At 35.8% G+C, this 26,213-nt stretch overlaps 1 protein-coding gene across 4 annotated transcripts in view; it reads right to left on the reverse strand.

The window, feature by feature from the left end:
* Positions 1–1,864: 1,864 nt before the first annotated feature.
* LOC124306364 (histone demethylase UTY) overlaps positions 1,865–26,213 on the reverse strand; it is a 59,985-nt gene continuing 35,636 nt past the window's right edge. For all 4 annotated transcript variants that reach the window (XM_046766985.1, XM_046766987.1, XM_046766986.1 and 1 more), the window contains 13 exons: positions 22,439–22,617; positions 20,282–20,410; positions 17,440–17,623; positions 16,982–17,197; positions 16,591–16,752; positions 16,080–16,266; positions 15,148–15,462; positions 13,247–13,649; positions 8,278–8,616; positions 5,566–6,290; positions 3,628–3,883; positions 2,528–2,865; positions 1,865–2,445 (listed from right to left, as the gene is read on the reverse strand). In XM_046766985.1, coding sequence (XP_046622941.1) covers positions 2,233–2,445; positions 2,528–2,865; positions 3,628–3,883; positions 5,566–6,290; positions 8,278–8,616; positions 13,247–13,649; positions 15,148–15,462; positions 16,080–16,266; positions 16,591–16,752; positions 16,982–17,197; positions 17,440–17,623; positions 20,282–20,410; positions 22,439–22,617 — 3,646 coding nt within the window. In that variant the 3' untranslated portion in view covers positions 1,865–2,232. The remainder of the gene's footprint in view (positions 2,446–2,527; positions 2,866–3,627; positions 3,884–5,565; positions 6,291–8,277; positions 8,617–13,246; positions 13,650–15,147; positions 15,463–16,079; positions 16,267–16,590; positions 16,753–16,981; positions 17,198–17,439; positions 17,624–20,281; positions 20,411–22,438; positions 22,618–26,213) is intronic.

A 26,213-nucleotide genomic window follows, 5' to 3' on the forward strand; every position in this document is an offset into this window, starting at 1 on the left:
TAGTTAAGAACGCGAGCTAATAGCTTAAGATAACGAGTGTCATTTCTAAACCCCTCAAAACTTTCGGATGCGCAGACGCAGTGGTATACACAAAACAAATAAGAAATTATGAGAACAGGGAAAGAAAATTGTACTAAGTAAAAAACGCCACTTTTTCTCCTCTTCTTTGTCAATCATTAACTTCTTCGTTCTGTTATTCTTCTTCTCGATTAGTAACCTCACGCAACGAAAAAAAAATAAATAAATAAATGAATCGAAAGAAGGAACGAACAATAAAATGAACGGATGAACTGATCAAAATAACAATGATAACTATATAAGACAAATGATAATAATTGTTATCAAAATGGAAAAAAATTTCATATACAATTATATGTGTATATGTGATATAAACTAAACTAAATTGTGTGTGCAGTGATTTTTAACTGTATTGTAATTCATATATATATATATTTATAATTATATGTGAATATTTCTTCTCTTGTGCTTAAAAATGCTCTTTCAATCATTTTGTAATTGGACCGTATGATATAAGCATACATAATACGTCATTTCGACGAGACGCGATTGAATCAATTATTATGCTATACAGGTCAATGAAAATGTGTATCATATACTGACAATAATAATAATAACGATAAAAATAATAATTATAATATTAATAAAAAAACTTTATTACAATTTACAATTATTTTATTATCATCGCAATTTTCTGAGCATCCAAAGTTGAGAGGAAAGAAAAAATTTTCCCGGTGGGATTCGTGTATTAATATATGTATATATATAAATTGTATCACAATTTGGCAGTGAACGATGTATATATATGTATGTATAATATTATACTATATTATCATATCCTTTATACAATTTTTTTCTTCTTTTTTGCGTTAAAATAGAGGTTTTAGATTTAATTTTAATTTTTCTTCATTATTCCTGTTCTTTTCCTCCTCTTATTTTTCGTTCAATTTCGATTGCGATTTGTACAATTTTTACTTTTCACGTATCTTCTCTCTTTCTTTCGCTTTCACTCCGGTTGGATTTCCTGTTTCGTCGATGTATACTTCATTCTCTATAATTCGCAATTTTCAATCTTTTCGTGGAAATTAATTTATTTTTTATTCGGTAGTAAGACAAAATTTGAGAACTGGAGAAAAAAATTACAATAACAAGTAAAATAAAAATAAATAATACAAGAAAGAAAGTCTCGAGATATTGATATAATAACGCTGACTAGCTTATTATCAAATCTTATCAGATTTCGAGCTGCAAAGAGAGAGAGAAAGCAGAGAAAGTGAGAGAGAAAGAGAGAGAGTGTGCGAGATAGAAATAAATAAAGATCAAAAACAAAAAAAAAAAGAAAAATTATATTATTATCATCATTATTATTAATGTTCTTATACACGTCATAATAAACGGATGTTAATTTTTTTTTTACTTCTCAATTATATACATATTACCTATTCGTTAGTTGAAAAAAACAGCCTACAATTATAAACGTAGCGATTGCAATAGTTTGATTTAAATTAACTAAATTCTTCATTATCCTGTGTATGGCACTGTATCAATTAGTTAGCATATGCGATAATTAATGATGTTCACAATAGGATTGTTAATTTATTCCCATCTTTTTATATATGATTCAAAACCCAAACCCGAAGATGGTGATTATTACTGATAGTGATAATAATAACGACAACAACAACAACAACAATAATAATAATAATAATAATAATATGATAATAATAATAATGGTAATAGTAATAATATCAACAATACGATCAAAGACACACCTCTCTTCTGTGATAATTTCATTACACATATACTATTTTAACGTCGTTGCGTCACTCTATCCGACGAATAGTCGTTCGTTCATTTCTGAGTTTAATGTAATTTTTTTTTTTTTTTCTAGTCCTAATGTTACTTACTTCGCAATAACTTTGTTGAAGATCACTTTCTCTTCTTTCACACATTTACAGAAGTGGTTTGCGTTTCGTTTCATTATTATTTTTGTACACCTAATCGTCCTTTTTACCGTCGATCGACAGAATTCATTAATCTACAATTCGACGCGCTTACTAAAATAAGACGCATATATAAATATATTGAAAAAAAATTGATAAACAACATAAAAGAATAGACGCGATAAAGATAAAACAAAGAACAGAGGGGGGCGCGGCGGCACTAATACTGCAGCGTGTCCAGGTAATCCAAGTACCTGCGCTGAGTGTAACCTCAAGAGGATTGACTCGTCGAAACAGATGTTGCCGCTGACGGCGAAGGATGGAGGATGAAATTGTCGTAAACCGCCATCAGATCAGACATTCTGTATTCTTCTAGACACACGAAACCTTCCAGTGAAGGCGCCTGTTTACGCGCGCAGTCCATGCAGTGGACTACGTGCCTTTTTTCTTGCTCACGGATGAAGAGTATGTTGAATACTTCGATCTGTAACCAATGGTTTTGCGTGTCATTGAGGGACAAGATGAAAAATAAATGACGAAAAAATTTGCAGAGAAGTGAAACTTACCTCGCACTGTCCGCAATAATGAGACGCCTCGTTTTTCCCTCTGCCGTGAAACCTGACCTCAACGCCTTTGCTCCTTACGAATTCCAGTATCAAGTAGCACTGCCTCATCGTTTTGAGAAGGCATTTTTTTATAAGCTCAAACAGTCGGCGTTCCGAGACTTTGATATTCCTTGCCAAGTTCCATGACAAATGAACCATGGGAACTATGGACTTGAATGACTGAAGCTTGTTCCACTCATATCTCTCGATCGCTAGCTGATATTGGCGCGGTGTGAGAGGACCGACGTTCCAAGCGATGTTGTTGCACCAGCCGACCGCTTGGACCCAATGAACACATCCTGAATGAACAAAAGAAAATAGAACATTATGCATATAATAGAGAGAATGGTTTCAAGTAACTGAAACTGATTGACATTTCTGATTTATGTCATAACAGGAATTCCCAGAAATTTAAAAGGAAAATGTGAACTTCCTTATATTCAAAGCATGTTGGGAGGTAATTCTCCATCGGACACAAAATTTATGTTCGTCAGTTAGTAATAGCAACAAACATCGCTCAGTGGATGAAAATCTTTTTATACGAGATCAAAAAACTGTTTTCAACGGACTGAATCTCTCTTAAAGATTTGAAAAGTCTCTCCAGACTTCGACAAACTCTTCTTAAATCGTTGCAAAAATATTATTGGAATGGTAAGAAATATCTTTGAACACGTAAAAACTGTATTCGAATAATTGATACAATAATAAAAATTCTTTTTCGAGGGTTCAAAAACATGGTAGGCGATTGGAAACATTTATAAATGGTTGAAAACATTAGTAAACAGTTGAAAACTCTCTGCAAACAGTTAGTCTTTGAGAATGGTCGGAAATACTATTGGCATGGTAAAAATTTGTTTCAAACACATGAAAAGCCTGCTCAACAAAGTTAAAAGAGTATCTAAAATGACAAAGAAACTTTATGAACTGTTGAAAACACTTTTAAACGGGTTCAAAGACTAGTTTCAGCCGTTCTGAATCTATCGAAACCGTATTTGAGGTGTTTTAGACAATTCGAAATGGTTGAATGAAACCATAAATTATGCTAAGGTGTCGGTACTAACCGGCATTGACCCAAACGAGGTCGCCAGGTCTCTGCAAGAACCGATAAACAGGGATATTTTCTTCTTGAAGATCTTCCAGAGAAGGCCACCAGCTCCCGTGCAAATAATTGATGTTATTTCTTTCACAGAGAGTGCATATTACACCCCAATACGCATCCGGTACTGCAAACCACTCACAGTCACCTGGACCAATGTTTATGTTGATCGAACAAAAGTTGTTGTTCTCTTGATGACCCGGCGTTCGACTTCCCGGCACCTGAATTAACAAATTATGAAAACTCCAAGGATTATCCACTTAAACTTTTCAAAGTATTTAAACAAAGGGATAAAAGCATCAATAATAAAGTATTAACCGATCATGTTTCACAGAACTTCGATAAACAAAAATAGGAAAACTTTCAAGGGTTCGGCATCATGCAAAATATATTTTGCATGGGTAGAAAATGGGTAGAAAACACTTGATTGTTATCTTTGAATACAACGTTCACAGCATTGGGACATCTGGTGGTGATAAAATGCAGTATGCGAGCCTTAATTTAATTTTAAAAGATCTATTCATTCGTATTTCTTGTAGTATAATAATTCCATGTGACGAAACTAAGGTTGCACAGCTTGCACTATGCTGTCTGTACTTTTCGGCTCGCATAATTGACCTAAAGCCATCTGTCGATACAGCCCAGTTCTCGACACTACATTACCCAATCACGCCCCCATATCCAATCCACTATCAAGTTTTTAAACATACTATTCAGTTATAGAATATCCGTATTTTTGACTTAATAGCTGATATTCAATTAAACATATACCTGATTAAACCCACTGAGAGGTTAAAGGCTATCAATATCCGTGTCAACTGTTTAAAGGCTAAAATGTTACATTGGTCAAACTAGTAGGCTTCCAAAAACTAGAATTAATGAACATTAACGCCATATTTTCGCAGATCCAGAAAAATAAACAGCGTTGACAAGACATAGAGTAAAGTTTTATCATGGTTTTAATTTCACAATGTTGATATCATTTGCCATGAAAAGAAATACAGGAAAATGCTTATTTTGAAAATGTGTAATATTGTGAGTCATAACAACACTGTGAATCTAAGATTTATGGAGTGATCCTTCTCATAGTAGTTTGTCTAATTAATGGTATCGATAGTTAGCCTCTTGCTGGTGTCATGACATTTGACATCATGTTTTACATATTGTGTCTGATCGAGTTGCTTCTCTCTCTTCAGTTTATGTTTCTCTTTCCCGTCGTTTATCAGCCGGCAATTATTGGGTACAACACTTACGCTTTCTTACATTTCTAAGAAACTGTCCAATTTCAGTATTGCAATGACAAGTGAATATTGCTGCCCCTTCCTTTTTTGGTAAGATTTTTAATATTAGGTATATGTTGTTGAATTGCAAAAAGTTTGAGGCTTTTCATAAACTAACTGTCATTGTAGTTAACCGTTGACTATTGACCTGGACATAAGCGGTTCTTGATTTTTTTTTTCTTTGCTTATTTGTATTACAAACTACCAACAAACAGCACAAAACTTAAAATCATCAAAACGGATGTCTTATGCACCATTTTTTGACGTCTATAAGGCTCCAAGGACATCTTTCAGGTATGAACATATCTTTTGTACACAAGGATATCTTTTCGGGACTCAAAAATGGCGCATAAGATATCTTTTAGATGTCTCTTTGTGACGAGTTTAAGTTTTGTGCTGTTTGGGTTGGTTTTTTCTTTTTTTTTTTCTGTAAATAAAATACAGCTTTGAGGGGGTCTCCCTCAAAAAGTCGAAGTGTTGATAAATAGTTAACAGCTTATTTACTAACCTTCGACGCTGAAAAAGTTTTAAGCAACTATTAAAAGTTACTTCAAAATATCAAGTGCAAAACGATGAACAGCAGTGCTAAAAAAAGGTAGGAAGATGTGAGTATTAATAATCACCTTCATGTAAAGCTGAACAGTGTTCATTCCAAGAATGACATGCCCGACATGACTGAGCATATTTCCAGCAGAAACGACCCTGGCAAAGGCAGGGAGCTTCATGAGTTCGTGAAGCTGGATCCGCCACTTCCTTTCGTCGGAAAGATCGACGTTGGTGCCGAACCTGAGCATTTTGGATCCTGGTTTTCCCATCAATCCAAAAACGTTTTTTTTCCTTCTGACGACACCGGTACTGTCCTTAGAGTCGGAATCGGATAAATTGGCGGTGTGAACGCCCTGCGATTTCTCCCTCTCTTCCTTCAGGCTGTCCTGAAAACTGGAGGCCTGATATTGCGCATATTTCGCTATTGTCGTGTGGCTTCGGTGGCTTATGCAGCCCCAAACCTTCCGTGACATGACCGGATCCCAGTTCTCATCGCTCGTTTGTTGTAGCTGCGTCCTGACTTCGATCCCGTGGTCAGGATTTGCCTCGACTAGCGTCTTTGTTGAGAAGAGGCCGAGGTCCAGTTTTAGGGCAGCAGCAAGCCCTCGGATCACAGCTATTGGGTGTTTCAGACAGAACTCTTGGAGCTGCGGGCCGAACGCGTCCTTTTTGTTCTCCAGGTAAACACTTGGCGTCGGTGGCAACAACTGTTCTCTGGTTAGACGCTGTGTCGGCGGATCCGGAGGCGCCGGTGGTGACGATTTGTCACTGAGTATCGAGCAATTGGGAACGCCTTTCAGACCTAAGAAGATATTTTTGAAGTTAGTTCCAGTAATTAGGAGAAAACGAGGATATACTTGAAATTGGTTATTTATTTTTCATATTATTAAATTTTCAAATTATTCGAAGATCTCTTTAATCTCTCTATCTAATAAAAAAGTTTCAAACAAATGAACAGGTAGAAAAAGATTATAATAACAATAGTAAAAAAAAGACTATAATAACAATAGTATAAAAAAGATTATAATAACAATAGTATACGCATGAAGTTGGCTGTGGGGTGAGATCCCGAAAACAAAACAAAAAGCATCTAGCAAACCCTTTGACAGCTGTCATCGGGTGTTTATGACAGTCTTTGACAAATATCTTTATAGGTATCTGTTTCTGACGCGCAAAAAATGAACATGCAAACGAAAATTATCAAGATGATTCCCGACGGGAATTGTCTTTTTCGCGCGTTGGCGTATTGTGTATACGGCACTCAAGATCGACACGCAGAGGTGAGACTGAGTATCGTTTCAAATATAGTGGATAATTGGTCTACATTTGCGGGTTTTATTACAGGTAATGAGTCAAACGGTGCTGTGATTAGGTCACCTGGTGATTACAAATCACATATGAATAAAAATGGAATATACGAGGGAGAAGCAGAATTAGCTGCAGCTGCGGACATTTTTAAGATATGTTTAATCGTGTATCGTGAAGAACAAATTCAACCACACCGGATCGGATCACAAAATGAAACACAATTCTCGCTACTATTCACCGGCGACGGAGACAGTGGACACTTTGATATCTTGCAGAACCAAAATAAAATTCAGATAGTGAGTAATAAGTATGAAAAGTAACAATCAAATAATAGTAAATCTAAATATATCACCAAACAGTCAAAAGGACAGCCAGGATTTACGATGACAATGGAGAAAGGAGGAGTTTCAAGCAGCAGACAAGGCGATGAAGATGGTGGATGGTCGGAAGTATCACAAAAGAAAGAGGAACATAAAATTGTAAGTGCAAAGACCCAAATAAGCCATTGAATAATATCCATCAAATATTCGTATAACCAGGTAAGAGGACGACCAGGATTGATGTTGACCACAAGAGAAAGAGGTGTTTTGCGGAATGAACAGTAACGCAAATATAGAGAAAAAAATAATATAAAGAAGGTGATTTTGGAGAATAACGGGCAGAGCGGTAGCAAAAATAATTCAGCAAGTCAAGGAGATAGATCGATATCAATAGAGAAGGAACACCAATTTTCAACCAACGAATGGAAGCTTAGATTGATGAAAAAAAGAAACGTAAGCACAGAAGGAATTGAAGTGGACAGCAAGTGCAGACCTGTCATCAAATCAACATGAAGTAATTCGCCTGTCTACTTGACAATGCGTAAGGAAATAGTGAGGCGCGTAGCGCCGAGATGGGGTTGGCGCGCGAAGCGCGCAGGGGCGAAGCCCCTAGTAATACAAATTTTGAAAATTATATTGGAAATATATGGAAGAAACCTCAGATATTGTTCCTTTGTTTAAAATCGATTCAAAACTGTTTAAAGCTTCGGTAATTTGTTCGATTTTCCTTTACCATGGCTCATTTCATGTAAAAGATTGTTTTCTACAAATTGATCGCCTAAACACGATTTTTTTTTTATCAAGGTGACATTATTGAATACTTAAATACTTGTTATATTTTTGTTCAAGTTTTGCGAACCTTCAATTTTTTGAACCTTCTACACGTTGATTCCCACTCAAGGAAAAGACAAGGAAAAAAAGGAAAAAAAAAAAAAAAACATGGTAAAATGAGAGAAACTTGCAGAATAAGATAGTAATACGTGTAGAAGGCATAAAAAAAAAACAAGAAATAAAAAAACAAAGCTGAAAATGAACGAAATAACAAAAAGCGGTCAACAAAATCAAATTAATTTAACAAAACAATAGAAGACGATATAGGTATGAGGTGAAGAAAAGAAGAAAAAGGAAGAAATGGAAACAAGCAATGTCCTTTGAACTTACCTTGACCGATGGAACTATCCAGGATAGATCTCGCGTCCATATCTATGCTAAGTTCGTTCTCAGGTTGGGTTTCACAGAGGCTTTCAAGTTTGAGGACGGGTTCGACCCTGACGTGAGGTTCAATTTTACTGGTGCTCGAAGTGGCCTCGCATTTTATCGTTTCTACTGTTGGCGATGATTTTCTATAGCGCTTTGCTAAATGACCTTCTGGTCTCGAGGATGCCATTGCCGACGCCGGCGGATGAGAATCGTCCAATTTTTCTACCTTTATGTCTTTCACCTTTTCACTCGTCGCTTCGTCTATATTTGACGGTGAAAATGGTCCAGAACTCAGCGTCCCTAATATTGACAACAAAAAACAAAAGAGACACATGAATATAAATAAAATTCAATTACCTGATAACATACCTGGAAAAAATAACAAGTATTATATGAAATTGCTTTTTTTTCTACCGGTTCTTTCTCTTGCCTAACTTTACTTCAGCAGCTTTTTCTGTAATTTTCTTTCGCGTTAAATAATATTTGAGTCTCGCTTGAGTGTTAGCCAGGGTTAGATGTGTTTACCTGAACATCTTACTGAGTGCAAAAACAAAGCACGCACCTTGTATTGAACTGTAGTTATGTTGTATATAAACTCGTAATATTACAAGATAGTGAGAGAGTGAAAAACACACTAACAAAAGGCTTGGCCATTATGGCCTTGCTTATAAATAAATCTGTGATTACACAGCCACAGGAAAATGCTGCAGAAAACACTGAATTTTCTAAACCGTCAAATGGAAAAAGCTGGAATCTAGGGAATAGAAAAAGAAACAAAAGCAGCCTCAAAGACCATAATTAACTAAAGAAGAGACAAACATGGATCAAGGATTACACCAATAACAAGTTTCAAGCGCTTGAAGAAACTCAAGAGACTGAAAATTTGGCTGGAAACAATAAAGCCGTTGAAACCGAAAATAAAACAAATAAAGTCGAAGTACAAAAATCACTGCCAATTTTCGTAAATGGTGTCTATAATATATGCTCTCTAAAAACTATTCTTGATAATATCGCAAAAGACAGTTACTCCTTGAAAAGCCTCGCAAATAATGAAGTCTAAATTCAACCGCACCTCAGTGAAAAATATCTACCTATCGTCGAAGAATTAAAGAAGAGAAATACTGACTTTTACACCTATCAAAAAGAAAACAGGACAAAACTTACAAAGCAGGGCTAAGAAATATGCACCCGTTAATAGACACTGATGAAGTAAAAGGTGAAATTGAAAAGTATGATTACAAGGTGTTCAAAATCACAAACATAAGGCAAAGTATAACAAAAAAGCCATTGCCACTATTCTTTGTTGAATTAGAAACAAAAGATAAGAAATAAGAAAAAAATATATGAGATTAATAAATTACTTCACCTAATCGTGCGTTTCGAACCTCCGAGAACAAAGAACAAAATAAGACAGTGTATGAAGTGTCGGAAATATGGTCTCACTAGAAACTTCTATTTCAAGAGTCCTGTCTGCGTGAAATGCGCAAAAAAAATCTGACAACAGACTGCCCGACAAAAAAAAAAAAATAATAAAGCAAGTGAAATGCGCAAATTGTGACGGGAACCACTCGGCAAGATATAGAGAATGCGAGGTACGAATGCGAGGGCAAAAAAAAAAAAATGTTTCCAACATTAAGAGCAAGACATCTAAATGAAAATACTGACAATAGAACTGATAATTTCCAAATTCAAGATAATACCGTCGGCCCAAACCTCTCTTATGCTCAGGCAGTAAACGACAACATTTACAAAACTCAAGAATCAAAACAAACACAGGCTCAAGAGCTCTCAACTGCAAAAAACAAAAGTACCTGGAAGAAATGATGAGTTAACTGATGATTAGAATGGATACCATGTTTAAACCTCCTCACCACACTGATAAACAAAATAAAATGAGTGAAGAAATCAAAATAGCCTTATGGAATGCAAACGGCTTAGCTCAAAGAAGACTGGAATCAAAAACATTTATAATAAATCATGATATCGATATAGTTTTAATATCGAAAACTCACTACACACAGAAAAACTACTCCAAAATTCCATATTATTCAGTATATTCTGCAAATTATACAAAAGGGAAAGCGCACGGCGGTACAGCTGTAATAATAAAAAAAAAAGATTAAACGCTACGAAAATGAAAATTATTGTGAAGATTTCCTATAAGCTGCTAACGTTACGAAAGAGGATAGGAACGGACCTATTATTATCTCTGCTGTATATTGACCGCCAAAATATGAGATCAGCAAAGACAAATTTACTAACTTTTTTGAAAGGCTATGAAATCGTTTCCTAGCACACGGAGACTATAAAGCGAAACACCCCTGGTGAAAATCCAAGTCATTAAATCCAAACCTCAAAGGCAGACAATTGTACTCATCTATGAAAGCTGGTAATCTCATGGCATTATCTACGGGAGAGCCTACCTATTGGCCTTCAGACACAAGTAAGATGCTTGATTTAATTAACTTTGCAGTTGTGAAAGGTATAAATACAAGTCGCTTCATTGCAGAATCTCGTTTCGATCTAACTTCGGATCGCTCACCGGTAATAATTAAATCGGCTTCTCAAATCAAAAGAGTACAAAATAACCATTTTCTACACAATAAAAAAACTAATTGGGAAAATTACAGAGCAATCTTAGAGGACACAATGACGTTTAATATACCCATCCGAACTTTGGAAGACATAGAAAATTTGATTGAACAATTTAACATAAAATTACACGAATCCATAAATCTAGCAACACCCCCAATTGAACAGCAAACTACAAAATTAAATGGTTCGAAAAGTATTCTCAGAAAAATAAAAGAAAAAAGAAAGTTGAGGAATATCTGGGCTGAGGAGTAGATCTGATCTGGATAAAACTAAACTAAACAAAGCGACCAAAGAACTTAAAAAGTACCTGTTAGAAGACAAAAATGAGGGCATCCATAATTCCTTGGAAAAGGTGACTGAGTCGCTGAGACTACTGACTACTCACTTTGGAAAGCAACGAAACAATAAATCGTCCACAGCAGTTTGTTCTTCCGATAAAAACGAACTATGGAAATTGGGCAAGAAAGGATGCAGAAAAAGCTGAAACCTTTGCTAAACACCTTAAAAACGTTTTTAACACGCTAGCCCGTCAAATCACAAAAGAAGAAGAACTATACATAATCAAGGATATGCAAATAAATCAAATAGCAGACCAAAAGAGCAAAATCAAAGAAGTAATGAACATAGTCAAAAAGCTCAAAAATAGAAAATCTCCTGGTTACGACAGCATTAGTATTAGAATGATCAAAGAACTCCCGCCTAAGGCAATACGTTTTATCACCATTCTAATAAATGCAATTGTACGATTATGTTATTTCCCTACCCAATGGAAAGTTGCACAAATAATCCTAATTGCTAAACCTGGCAAAGCTCCAGAGATCGTTACATCGTACAGGCCGATAAGTCTACTACCTATGCCTACTAGGTATGGCACGAGGGTTTATTACTTAGAGTTAGAAAAATGTTGCCCAATAATTTATATTATCTACTACGATTGTATTTAAACAATAGAACTTTCCAGGTAAAAATAAAAAACGAGATAACAAAACTTTATCCAATAAATGCTGATGTTCCTCAAGGAAGCGTACTGGGTCCGACCTTGTATTTAATCTACACTGCCGACATACCTACTATGGACGGAATAACAAATACGATTTATGCCGATGACACTGCTATACTGGCATCCCACACAAGTGCAGCGATTGCTTCCTTTCGTTTTCAAAAGTATTTATTAAAAGTACAACAGTGGTATGAAGCCTGAAGAGTAGCTATCAATGAAAACAACTCAAAGCAGGTAACCTTTACTTTACGAAAAGATACATGTCCTGCAGTATACTTAAACGACCAACCCATACCGCAATCAAATAAAGCAAAATACCTTGGGATGCATCTAGATCGGCGCCTAACATGGCGAGAACATATCTGAACAAAACAAAAACAACTTAGCCTCAAGATTATAAATATGTACTGGTTGTTAGGAAGAGAATCTAAACTCTTTACTGAAAACAAGATAATACTGTACAAAACCATAATTAAACCAGTGTGGATCTACGGTATCCAAGTGTGGGGAACTGCCGCTAAGTCAAATATAGAAATAATCGACCGATTCCGGAACAAAACTCTGAGAAACTTATTGAACGCGCCGTGGTTTGTATCGAATGAGATATTACGGAAAGAGACAAACATATCAACAGTCAAACAACAAGTGCAAACTTTCTCTCGAAGATATAAAGATAGATTATACCAACATCCAAATCGTCTTGCTATAAAACTACTACAACAATCATCAAGTGCATCAAGATTTAAGAAGTATGAGTTTTATTTTCAATGATAATTTAAATTGATTTATTACTGTCCAATAATAAAATGAATTGATAAAAATGTAATTAATGTATAAAAATATAAATAGCGTTTAATGGTACTTAATATAATGTACATAAAATTCAGCTTATTGACTACCCAGACGGATTGTGAACAAAAATGGAGTTAGATCAAACACAAAAAAATAAAATTTAATATCTAAAGAGCTCCAAAAACCAACTTCAAGCCCAAATAAAATTTCAAGTGTGTCTAATAACGGCCATTTTAATTTTGTTTCTAACAAGGAACATCAGCTAGGTGTCCCCCTTCTATTTCGGTGCAACTCTTGTATGTCGTAGAACATTGAATACTGAAAGACACCAAATTCTTTTCTACCGGCGGAAAACGGTTTAAAGAGGTGAAAACGATTCCCAAAGATGGACACCCAATGGAGTGGTTTCTCAGTTTCGGATAGAAGCGCTTCATTCAAATACATTAAGTGCGCGTAGAAATCATCCCGTTGCATTACCATTAAAATTGAGAGAAACCTGTAACTTAGCAAAAAAAAAAGTCCAAATCAAATGGTAACACTTACCGGGTGTGCCGTGGTTCGTGATCGTATTTGGATCCTCCTTCACGTCGAGATCTTCAGAACCAAAGTGTTTTAGAAGATCCTCAGCTAGAGAAGTGGCAATATCTTTCTGAGAAAGAAGAGCCTGGAGTTCCTGATCTGTGACACCGAGATCCTTGTTCCCTGCCGATCCCTCGGGATAGCTGTTAGTCGTTGACGATATCTGAGTGTAACCCTGAGCTGCGTACTGATTAGACTGATACTGGTTGAACTGCCCGCTGCCTGGAACCTGGCGTTGAGGGTAATTCGGGTCTGAGGCTGATTTATAAGGCATGCCTGGTGATTGTTGAGCGTTTCCAGTTGCCGCCGCATTGTAACCGATGTTAGAATCCGAGAAACCGGTCTGAAGAGCGACCGTTCCTCCTTGCTGAAAGTTTTTCAAATTGTCCCAAGTTGGAGGAAATTCAAGTACTGGGACAATGCGAACTTGATAACTAATTCAGGCAAGGGTTTGAACGTTTCTCCGAGATTCCATGTTCGTTATTTGTCTGATTTTGAGTCACGTGGCCTTACGTAAACTTCATTTTGATCAAAGAAATCAAAGTTTGGCAGCTAAATTGTTATTTGATCATTTCGACGTGTTACAAAATGTATTCATTACGCGGATTGAAAAAATTTTTATAAAAAAAATAGTTTCTAAACAAACATGTGTGTTCTTTTTTTTTAGAAATAACTCTGTGATTGAATACTTTGTCGTGATTTCTTTGAAATCGATGATTATTTCTTTCTACGCAACAATCCTCTGTAGCCTATGATTAATACACTAAAACCTGAATCATAAGACTGGAATCTTGTCATCTGTTACAGAAACGGAGGCATCAATTTATTGAAATTGTGAATTTCTGACATTTCTCAGAACACACAGACAGAAACTTTGCGGAAACATCGAATATCAGTTTTCTTTTCTTCAAATCTGCGATATGAAATAAAATTCTGAAAAATTATGATTTTCCTGTAAACATTGTTTCGATTTTCGGTTTTAACTGCACGTAGGACAGAAACATCCATGAAGGCTAAACCTTGGGAATCCTGAAGATTTTCAACAGTAAAAGAAGTTCCAAAAGAATATCTAAGTTCTTTCCAGCATGTTCTCTAGAATTTCTTGAAATCTCTCAGACATTAAGGGCTATTCATAAATTACGTGCCTCTATTCACCACGCTGGACCCCCCCCCCCCCCCCATGTCGTTTTTGGTGGATATTTGCTAGATCCCCCCCGAAAGGCACGTAGTTCAAAAAAATGATAAACAAGTCATTTTTTTTTACGTTTATTATTGTAAGACATCCCAAGAAACTATTAGCGAAGACTAACCAGGCATCCAAATCATTATTAACAGGAAAAAAAATTTTTTTCAGCTTTTTTGTGATAATCAAGCTGAGTTTCAAGTGTACCTATTACGAAGGCACGTCATTGAAACCCGTGACTGCAATAGAGATAATATTGCGCTCGAGAAAATGAATTACAATCTATCAATTATAAATCTACGTATCGCAAACTAAAATCCCCCCATCTAGCCTAGCGTAGTATTTCATCAAAACCCCTCCCCCCTTAAACTAGCTACATCGTTTATAGATAGGCCCTTATTGAAATAATTCAAACTTGTCCAACAATAATACAGAATGTTCGGAATGTTTAAAAAAACAATTGAAGAAAAAAAACCAGGTTAATTCATGGAGTAAATCATTGGAGAGACTATGGAAATCGATTGATCGTGAAGAATGAAAAAAAAAAAAGAAAGTTTTCGATCGGTAAAATGTACCCTGAATTGTTTAAATGCAGGCGAATTTGCCCTCTCTTAAATTGCCAATCAGAAATTTCCACAAATTCTGCCAGTATAATTAATTTTTAAAAATCGGCAAAGCTTACCGGCTGCTGTGGGATTCCGTAATTTTTGACAACCCCGGGCTGACCGGGCGGCGCGTGAGCGTAAAGCGTCGGATAACCGGGTTGTCCAGGTCTTAGTCCGCGCTGTGCAGCCTGCTGCTGTTGCAGTCTGCAGTGTTGTTGATGCTGCTGCATTGCTCTGTACGAGTGTTGCAACTGGGCTAGCAAACCCTGCTGCTGAGGCGTTAGGCTACCGTGATTTTGTTGGAGGAAATGAAGCATCTGAAGTTGCTGCGAAGATAGGTAAAACGGAGGCGCTCGCTGCTGAGCTACTGGAGATATCGGCTCTTCTCCAGGCTACGATGGAAAAGCAATTTCAGTATTTGCAGATTATTGGATCGTTGCGTTTTTGTGATTTCACATTTTCGAAAAGGAAATAACGTAGAACTAGTAAAATTTCATACAATTTTAGGTTGTGCCTGGCTTCCTAGCTTTGAAACGAACTTTATATTTTCTTTGGGTATTTAGGTTTGAAAATTGAGATTTCTCAGGATTTTAAACTGCTATCGGATTGTATTTTATTTAAATAATCAATATAAGTTTACTTTCGTTCTAGGTTTAGACATTTAGAGTGGAAACAATACGTTCGATTTTAAATTTAACTCGATCGTTCAGATACTTCAGTTTTTTGAGCATCAAAATTTCTTCTTTTTCTTACGACAAATTTAACGCTAATGATAAAATCTTAATTTGTAAAAGGTAACTGGATTTTTTACTTTCCCTAACTTTCGATCAATTTTTGTGATTTTGAACTGACCTTTCTCTCTCGGTATTCATCGGACAGAACTCGAAATTTTTAAATTCGAAAGGAATAGTTATTGATATGAAAAAACAGCGCGCTGAAAAATAAATTTCCCCACAACAGATACAGTGGAAAAATTGCAAGAATAATAATTTGAGTAGTAAAATTTTACTTTGAATCGTTTTGTGTTGATATTCTGCCCCTGTGCTTGAGGATACGGAGGCGGAGGACCCGGCGGTGCCGAATTATACTTGTAACCGACGCCGCTCTGCGTTTGTTGCTGTTGCTGTTGCCTACTTGACATTTCAGCACTGATCGGTAGATTCCAAGCTTCCTCGATTGATGGCAACTGCCGCCTTCTGAAGAACAAGATGAAAAACAACCAAAATTAAACGAACTTAAATTAAAGAAATGAAAATCCAAATAATGAGAGGTGAAAGGTAAACTGAAAGTTTCTTTTTAATAGAATTCAATCTCTGACAAAAAAGAAGTCATTTTATGATCGTGAAAATAATTTTGAAAAGTTGAGAGGAAAGTGTACGGCGAATAAAGACCAAAGCAAAAGGGAAAAAAAAGAAAAACAAACAGAAACGACATTTCTCGATCAGACTTTTGTTCAACTTGATTTAAAAATTGATTTGAATGGGATCAACAGGAACGCGTGGAATATGTTTTCAACTCACTTGGTAGCAATGGAAGGCATCGGTGCCTGGCTTAAATGATTCTGAAGAAATGTTATGCGGTGTTGGAGCGATGGGTTCATTGGTGTCCCACCACCGTTGCCCTTCTTCGCACCAGCAATACCCGTGAGAGGAACTGCAGCGCTTGGTGTATTGTTGTTTCCCCTGAAAATAACCATAAACGAATTAAAAAATAATCACAAAAACAGTCTGAACATTATTCATCCCTGAAAAAGAATTGAAGGTCTTCAATAATCGTAAATATTTTTGCTCTATTATTATATGTAAGTAAAATCAGAATGATGCGAAGGATTGAAAAATGAATAAAATAAAAAAAAAAAACTAAGGCGATTCGTATGAAACAAAATCGAAAGTTGTGTATTTTTTTTCTTACCTCGACGCATTCACGTAACAAGCAAGGGCGTCTTTCGGTTGGCTAACACTTTCGTAAAGTATACCAAGATTAGTCCAAGCGGCCGAATGTGATTTATCCAACTGTACAGCGCATATGTAAGCCTGAAGTGCGTCCATAGGCTGATTCTGCTGCTGATAAAGAACCCCTATGCTGCACCAAGTGTCGGCATTGCCCTCAGATTTTTCCACCGAATTTCTGCAAGTGTTTCCTCCATTTATTGGTTCGTTGATTATTGTTTTTTTTTCTAATATTCTAGCTACTTTTATTCGAATTCGTGATCATCTAATGCAAATGTAATCATCTCCATTTGTTCGGTCAATCATTATTGTTGTTATTATTATTATTAATATTAATTTAAAAAAAAATAATTCTATGTACAAACTATTTTTATTTTAATTTGTAGTAATCGGATGTAAAACGAATTCGTAAATTTTTACCTGTAAGCTATAAAAGCGTCGTGAACTTTTCCAGAGGCGGCTAAACACCTGCCCAAAAGATACAAACTCTGACCACTCTTTGGTTCAGCTTCGATTGATTGTTGTAGACACTTTATCGCTATCGTCTGCTTTTGCGGTCTGGTAACACCGAGTATCGAACAGTCAACCACGTGGTACATCCATCCTGAAATACAATACGCATTTTTAACAATTATAATAATCACAAAAACCAATCAAATTTATATAACTAATTACTCATTTGCTTCAGGAAAATAGAAAAAGCCACAAAATTGCTTATAATCACATCAAAACTGACTGACTCAAATACCTGTAACCTGAAATTTATATCTACAGTTTGAAGACCCGCGTGTTGTATAACTTTGAGCTGAAATTTTCACCCTGTTACGTTTAAGACGAGAGGAGAACTGCATCTGCTCAGATCGCCTAGCTCTCAGTTACATTATAAACCGAACCATATTTAAGGTACGCTTCGTTCAAGACGAGGAAGAGAGAAATATTATTTCTGCACAGGTATAAATTCCATTCCTCAGACGATTTCCAACTTTTAACTACATTGCTTGCGATGTGCAGCATAACTATTTCCACACGTGACTAGAGAGTGGAAATTTGGGTAAATTATACAGCTAAGAATTGAAATCGTCTTTAGAGAAATATATCAAACACATAATTTTTAGAAAAGATCGGCGGGATATTATTATCCGTGAAAAATCGAGTCGATTCACTCAAAGTGAATTTACCGAAGTTCGGATGATTTTCAGATTGGGGCGATTTAAGTCTATGCAAATCAGGATTCACCTTTTCGTAAGGATCGCGTGACATTTCAATTAGCGAGAAGTTCGGATAGTTGTGGTTAAAAAAAAAAAAGGCTGAATATACGAGACTCGTGCAAAAGAGAAAACAAAAGAAAGCAACTCCATTTACAAACTCTATAATAGGTACATTTTCACGACAACTTGTGAAACTAAGCTCATGTCGATTTGACGCTTCTCGTATAGTGTTTAATGGATATCAACGTTGCTCAATTTTTTCATTTACGCGACAAATCAGGATTAACAGAATTTCGGGGAATTCCGAACTGCCGAAATTTTGAGTACCGTAATAATACAATATAGTGTAATAAAATTACGTCAAGTGAAAACTTTCCAGGAATCCAACAGACTGACTGAGAATCGACTCAATCACTTAGTCAGTGACTACAAATGAACTTTATTTGATGTAAAATTACAGTCCTAAATAAAGTTTACGATAGACCGAGGTGCAGAGAACTGTACTTTGGCAATATATACTGTACCCGAGCATATAAAGAGATGAATTATGTTACCTCCAAAGGTATATGCCATTGTCTCAAAAAAAAAAATCTCCCCAAGCGTTGTTAATCCTTCGGAAAACTACCGACAATTGTTGGACTTGAATAAAATTGACGGAGCAAATCAGTTTTAGATTTTTTTCCAAAATGGTCGAGGTGATTATATGCTAACGAGCGTATTCATTAGCGGTGGATTTATGTAAGATTTACTAGAATTTCCAAAGTCTAACCGCCTTCTCAAAGTAGCGCGATTTGAAGTTCCCGCGCTAATCGACGCGTCGGGTAACGCGTGACCGTTACGAATAGGTGAATCCTGATTGGCGCAGATTTCGAATCGCTCCAGTTTGAAAACGGTTGGACCCTTGACGTTCTAGTAAACAGGGAAAAAGTGATATAAAAACAAGCAAACGAAATACGAACGCACAGTTCCTTATTTCGTTCGATTTTCTTTTCGTTTTTTTGATTTCGTTTACCAATGCTTGCACCGAAATTAAATTCACTGCGTTCAAAATTCATACCTAATTCGCAGATTCGAATCAGGGAAGGAATTAAAATTAAAACTTTAAAAATACCCGAACTTCAAATTTGTCTTAGAGATAATCGCAAAGTCGAAAAGGGCTCGTTGATGCGCCCTGTACCACCGTCGCCGCCACGGCCACCCCCGTGGAATAAATCAATACACGTGTCTGCAGCTACTTCGGTGTCGACAAAACCCTAAACCTCTCACGTTCACTGTCTATCTCTACCTATCTTCGCCTCGTCGCTGCTGCTATTTTTTCCGACGCTATGAGATTCGTCGTCGCGTGATAAAAAGTCGAACGAAACTTAGAAAATTTACTAGAAATATTCTCGTTACAGCCACACGAATGCATAGGGAATTCCACGGTAGTTCAATCAAAGCCTAAACATGACGATATCATCTTAAATTTGGTCGATATATATTTTTTATCTTTAGCTACTGCTACTGTGCTTTTTATATTCTTTCTCATATTCTATCCCGCCAATAAGACTCGAGCGAATATTGGTCAGGGTTCGTACGCTTTTTGGAACCCGAAATTCCCCGACTTTTCCAGGTGTACCAGCCTGAAAATAGGATTTTTTTCAGTAACGTTCCAAGAAATATGCCGCTGATTAATGAAAATTTGTTTGCTTATTAATACTAATACCTTCAATATTACCTAGTAATTAATTTACTGTCCGACTACTAATTTACAAACAACAGCCAGCGATTTTCAGTAAGAAAAAAAACGAAAGAAGGTTAGATATCAAGTAACGTACGTATAAGAACGAGTTTATTTCTTCAAGAAACTTAAAATTCCAGTCTTATTTTCGAAATTCTCTGACTTTTCCCTGACTTTTTCCTGCTGTAAGAAATTCCCCGAGTTTTTCCGGTTTTCCAGGTTTTCCCTGTGCGTACGAACCCTGTTGGTGCTACTTGTGGGGGATAAAAGTGACGAATAACACCGTGCAATTTTGGTTATACATAGATACAATGTAACAAATAGGTAGACTTACCTAACTGTCGGCATATATCAGCCTGCAAATGCGAGGGTAAGGCCTTCTCCTTGAGGAGACCCTCGTAGTGCTCTTTGGCTAGTCGATACTTTCCTTGCACCTCGTATAAGTGAGCGATGTGAAATTTTACTGTAACAAATTTCAAATCACGATGATAAAATTAGAAGTCGGTTAGATTGAGAGGAAAAAAAAAATATGTTCTGAAAAACATTTATCAAAATATATAGTATGAGAGACTTTTATCTTAAGATATAATTCTTTAATTTTGCAATTAGTCGCTCAATTACCTTATCAAATTATTCTTTAAACATCATATATCGATAAGGTCGAAATTAACAAAGTTACCGTAACGATGCAATATGTTTATAACCACGGGATTGTCTGAAATTTAGTAAACCATAACAAACAAAAAAAAAATGGTCGTATTTTGTAAAGCCAACTCCTTGAAAGTCATTCTAAAGTTGGACAATAATAAATTTTTCCATCATGTATCGTTGCGTTAGCGTTAGTAATTTCAGCCTCCTAACATTGAATAATTTATTACAGATGCACGACAAAGAAACTCAAAGTAAAAGATGAAAGAAAAAAACTGACTGATATACGAATTAAGAAAATGGAGCGTTATTGCAAAATTTAACTTTTGCATATATAGACATACATCATAAGTATAAAACAGATGCGGATGTGATAAAGATACGTGATAAAATTGTTACATGCGACACACACGCACAAACACACGTATATGTACATTGTATATATAATATATAAATGATATAAGATACGCAAATGAAAAATCTATGAATGAATGAATGAATACAATAATACATGGAATGAGATCATTTGAAATTCGCGGTAAATTAAAAATGATGGTACTCATTTAAGCCATATTATCTCATATTATACATGCGTAACAATTCTACGTACCATGAAATTATTGTCCTTTTTTTTTCTAATTGTCTCTTTCTTAATAATCGGTTTCGCTTGTTTCTTTTTTTTTCCTCACTAAATACCCACATCCGTCGTCGTACTTTTTTTCCGCGAATTCATCGATGACTAATCTCTAATTAGAAAGCGTCATCATTGTCGCCATCATCCAGGCATCAATTAAAAAACGCGCGCACGTACAATGTTGTATAATTCTAAGATTCAACTGACCGAAAATGACTCGTTAACATGTCATAATATCGCTAAAACAGGCCAGTTTTAAGAGAATGAAAAACATAAAAATGAATAGTAAAAACAAGAATATCGATACTACCTTTTTTTTTTTCCCTTTCCCCCGCGGTTTTCCACCAATTTCCGTACAGTTTATACGTATGTAAGGTACATACGTCGTATACATTGTATAATCAACAGACGTGCGAGTAATTAATTAAGTAATTAGGGGGATACGTATTAGATATACGTGATATAACATGCGGTCGCGTTGTTCCTGCTTTACGCTACTCTTACTCAAGTATACGTATACGCATATGTATACACGCACGCACACACACGCAACAATCCATACAGGCACATGAGCAGCGGTTAGTGACGTAATAGGATTAAAGCGCCAGCCGTTTTATGCTTACGGCTATACGTACCGTGTACATACACATACGAATTGCTCCTACATGCGTATGCATACGCACGTTCATCCGCAAGAGAGTCTCTTTATCCAGGTCAAGTTCAATTAAGAAAGTGAGTAAAAGAAAGACGTTTCCGCGTATGGAGCATCTTGTGTGCATAGATATTACTACATATGTACCTAGGTACGTATAATGCGTAACGGTACTCTCGTTTTAATTTTTACCTGCGTATATATATAATTCTGGCTGCTAGTATGATTAATATGTGATATATATACATAAATCAATAAACGTTGTAATGTTCATTCAAATAAGGTAGCGAGGTTCGAAAATAAAAATTTTGTGAAACACCTTGAACCACCGATGCTTTTATAAAATTATGAGGATAAAATTGAAGCGAATTTTTTTTCTTTTTTCAAAAAGTTTTACACGTTCCGCTGATGCCAACACCGTGACTGCTTATAGCTTCACGACTGCATTCGTTCATGTAATTCATTCATCCAAAGATCTATCCAACCGTTTATGTAGTTGGTGAAAATCATAGATTAAAAATGTTTTCTTCATTCGTGAAACAAAAATTTATGCTCACTCTCGAGTTTAGAAAACGATGCGGGTGTTGTTGCGTCGATAAGAGCTAAGGTGAGATGTTTCAGGGCTGCTTCGAAGTCAGCGTTTATCTTGAGCATTAATCCAAGCCGTAAATGAACCTCGCAGGCCCTTGAGAAACCTGGTTCCACCCATAATACTTGTTGAAACGCCTTTATTGCCCTGGAACAAAAATATTCACCAATAAAAACACGTTATTATTGTTGTCATTATTGCCATCGTCATTATTATTATTATTATTGTAAGTTCCACCATACTTCGTTGAACTATTAATGTGGTAATTGCCTCTTTATTTTTTAATACATTTATTCAATTGTTAAATCAAAAATTTATCCAACCATTCATCATTCATTCGTTCATTCGACCGAATAATTTTATCTTCATTCGTTAGTTCATACATTAATCATTTACTCATTCACTCAAACATTTGTCGATTATTCATTCGTTCGTTCGTTCATTCATTGGTACGTCACAGATTTACGCTCACTTTCTATCCCATTTTTTTTTTTTTTTTTAATACGCTACGCTCTATAAAACAAATAATTTTTCGACAAGAAGTGTAAAATTTTTCTTGGGCGTTGAGCCAAGAGAAAAGAAGGTCTGAGTCACTGCAGCGCATATAATCAGACATCACGACATCATCATTCGACACAACGCAGCGCATTAAACATCTGCATGTATATATATACAGACACACATGCATACGCGCCATGTGCGCATATATGCATTTGTGTAACCTAACCTTATCCCGCACACAATACGAATGACCCAGTTTCTTCTCTCTCCTCAAGTGGTTAGGAAATATTTGTATTGGTACACACACACGCGCGCATGTTTGTAAATATTTTTGTTTTGTAATATATTTAGTTTGTAATAATAATGAACACCATGTTAGAAGACACAAGTGGCGCGGTAAATCATCCAAGATAGAAAGTATAAAGGAAAAAGACTCGTACGTGCGTCAGATATACCGGGTATAACATGTGTTACAGATAAGCGAAGCACAATAACTCAATGTACGTGTCCATTATTGAATAACATGTATTAAAACAGAGGAGTGAGAATAACAATGAGAACTTGTCGAGAGTTAATTAGTAAATGAACAAAAAAAAAAAAAAAAGAAGAAGAGATAATTCTCTCATTTGTAATTTGTACGCACGTATACGTGTATGTAATATACATAAGAATGTTGTTTCCGGTTTTAGGTTTCCGGCTTACTCACTATACGTATTGTATGTACCATATAACCACGTCTGTTATCATTGTTTTCATTACTGTTATCGTAACCGTAATACGAGTCCACGAATTATATTCAACATCCGCATTAGCAGCAGCAATTCTTCTACAGATATACATGTAACACAACAAACACAGACATACAAGTATAATAATGATAATTATATTTTACACGTAATGAAAGATTGCGTTTTACAATCTTTGTCTGGCTTTTCACCTCTTCTCCCAATACGACGACGTGTCTATGAATAATGCATGTATATGTGTTATAATATTAATATATGTGCCGTGTCGTGCGGCACGTATTTCTTATCCAGCAGGTTTTGTTAGAGAGTCGATTGATTCATTCGTTCGCGTATAATGTCACTTGACGTACATCGTGAATTTAGTTATATGCAGGAAAAAAGAAACGTGGGAAACTCCTCGAAAAAAAATTTATATAGGAGAGGTGAAAAAGTAAAAAGAAATAAAATGAATCGAATGAATACGAAAGAAAATTGATCTGGTCGTTTGTTTATTTATTTATTTATATATATATTCATCATTCGTTCATTCGTCTCTCGATTCATTATAGCGATTGCTACTTACACAGCTATTTTATTTCACGCAATTTCATATGATTTCTTACTACGTAATTAAATCTTGAGTTCGGGATTATGGAGATTTATTTCAAGGGAATTTCGATTATTCCCGCTGCTATTACAAATGATCTCGATTTTTTTAAATCATACTGATTACGATCGATTTCAAACGACTACAATTTTACAACTTTCAGCATTCAACGATTTCATATCTGATTCTCATCGGAATCGGGATAGATTTGAAATTACCGCTTCCAGACGATTTCCACTAATTACCTACAAACGGTTTAATCTGCATCCAAAAAATGATTCGAAATTATTTAAAAAACAATTTTAAACGACTTATACATACAACATTCCAAACATATCAAGAATTCAACATATTTCACGTGAAAATGTCATCCGATTTTATTCTGGCTCGAATATAAATAACAAGGGAGAAAAAACACATGATACGGTTCATGATCTCGCGATAAAATAAAATACAACGTATACGCGACGCATTTTTCGTATCGCCATTGCACACGGTATTCATATGCATGTAATATACGTGTATTAGATATGACAATGTATACGTCATGCAGAGAAAATCATTGTTATCCTCAACCAACAACCTCCGCACAACCTCACTCACAGATTCAGCTTTCTTATTCTTTTTCTCCTCCTTCGTCTTCTTCGTCTTCTTGCAGTCCATTCATCGAACAAGTTATACTCCTCTTTTTCTCCCCCCCCCCCCCCCCCCCCCCCCCCCTTCCGCTCCATGATCCGCTCTCAAAGCTCTTTATGTCAACGACTCATGCTGCTTATATTACGCAATTGCTTGGATCCGGACTATGACGTATACGTCCATTGCATATATGTTACATTACATATATACATATACCTACACATCAGAGAGAAGACTTTAAGCAGCGTCATCCGTGAATATAGATATATACAAATATTTCAAATACATACACACAGATTCTCATACCGTATTCGCGACTCGCGAAAGTAATTATTGTCATGGGTCAGGTTTATGTTACGCGTATGTATACGTACAGTGTTGTGTTGTGTACATACGTAAGTGTGTACGGTGTAATAAAAATGATGTCAAGTTTAAGGTTAAGCTTTTACTATCGTGACACAGTTTTTTTGTGATTTTGGAAAGAATTTTTTTTTTTTTGTTTTCCTTCATTTTTTGTCGGTCATAAACCTTAATCTGTCATGAGATAAGATTATTTTTTTTTTTTAAACGATTTTAAGAATATCGAAACTCGACTATTCGTAATTATACAAGATTCTTTACAATCTCCGTATCTTAAATTTCAGTGATTTCTGTTTGACGTCGAGTCAAATTCGAGTTTATTTTACAATCGGTCTCATTCTAGTAGATTAATATTAGCCCGACTTCACGTAAGACGAGTACAGAGAAAAAAAAAAAACCATTTGCAATATGAAAATCTACGTAATTTGGTTACAGTTGGAAACTCGGAATTGCAATAAGCGCAGATCCGCTTCGGTCTTTACGTTAGAGGTCGGCTGCAGTCAGCTGGTACGAATGAAATCGAAGAACGTTCAGTGAGAGGGTCACAAACCAGCTTCGAGCAGCAGCCAAACTGCCGCAGATCAGCTGTGAAGTGCCCCACATAAATTATACGGTACGTATGTACGTTACATACCTGTCTAGATGTTATACAAGGTACGGTACACACGTTATTTATTTTACCTGCACTGCATCGAGACGACCTTTACGCACGTGTGTAACAAAAATTAGAATGCACCCCACGTCTGTACATTATAAATATGTATGTATGTACACACACACATACATATATATATATATAGACAAATATGTAATGTAAGACATGCAATTTGTAACCAGTTCATAATCGTCGTCACGGAAGCAGAAAACTGCAGTTTACAAACAACCGATGCATCGCTGCAAGTTTATGCTCGTAA

This window comes from Neodiprion virginianus, chromosome 5 (assembly GCF_021901495.1).
Source record: "Neodiprion virginianus isolate iyNeoVirg1 chromosome 5, iyNeoVirg1.1, whole genome shotgun sequence".
Classification (NCBI taxonomy): domain Eukaryota; kingdom Metazoa; phylum Arthropoda; class Insecta; order Hymenoptera; family Diprionidae; genus Neodiprion; species Neodiprion virginianus.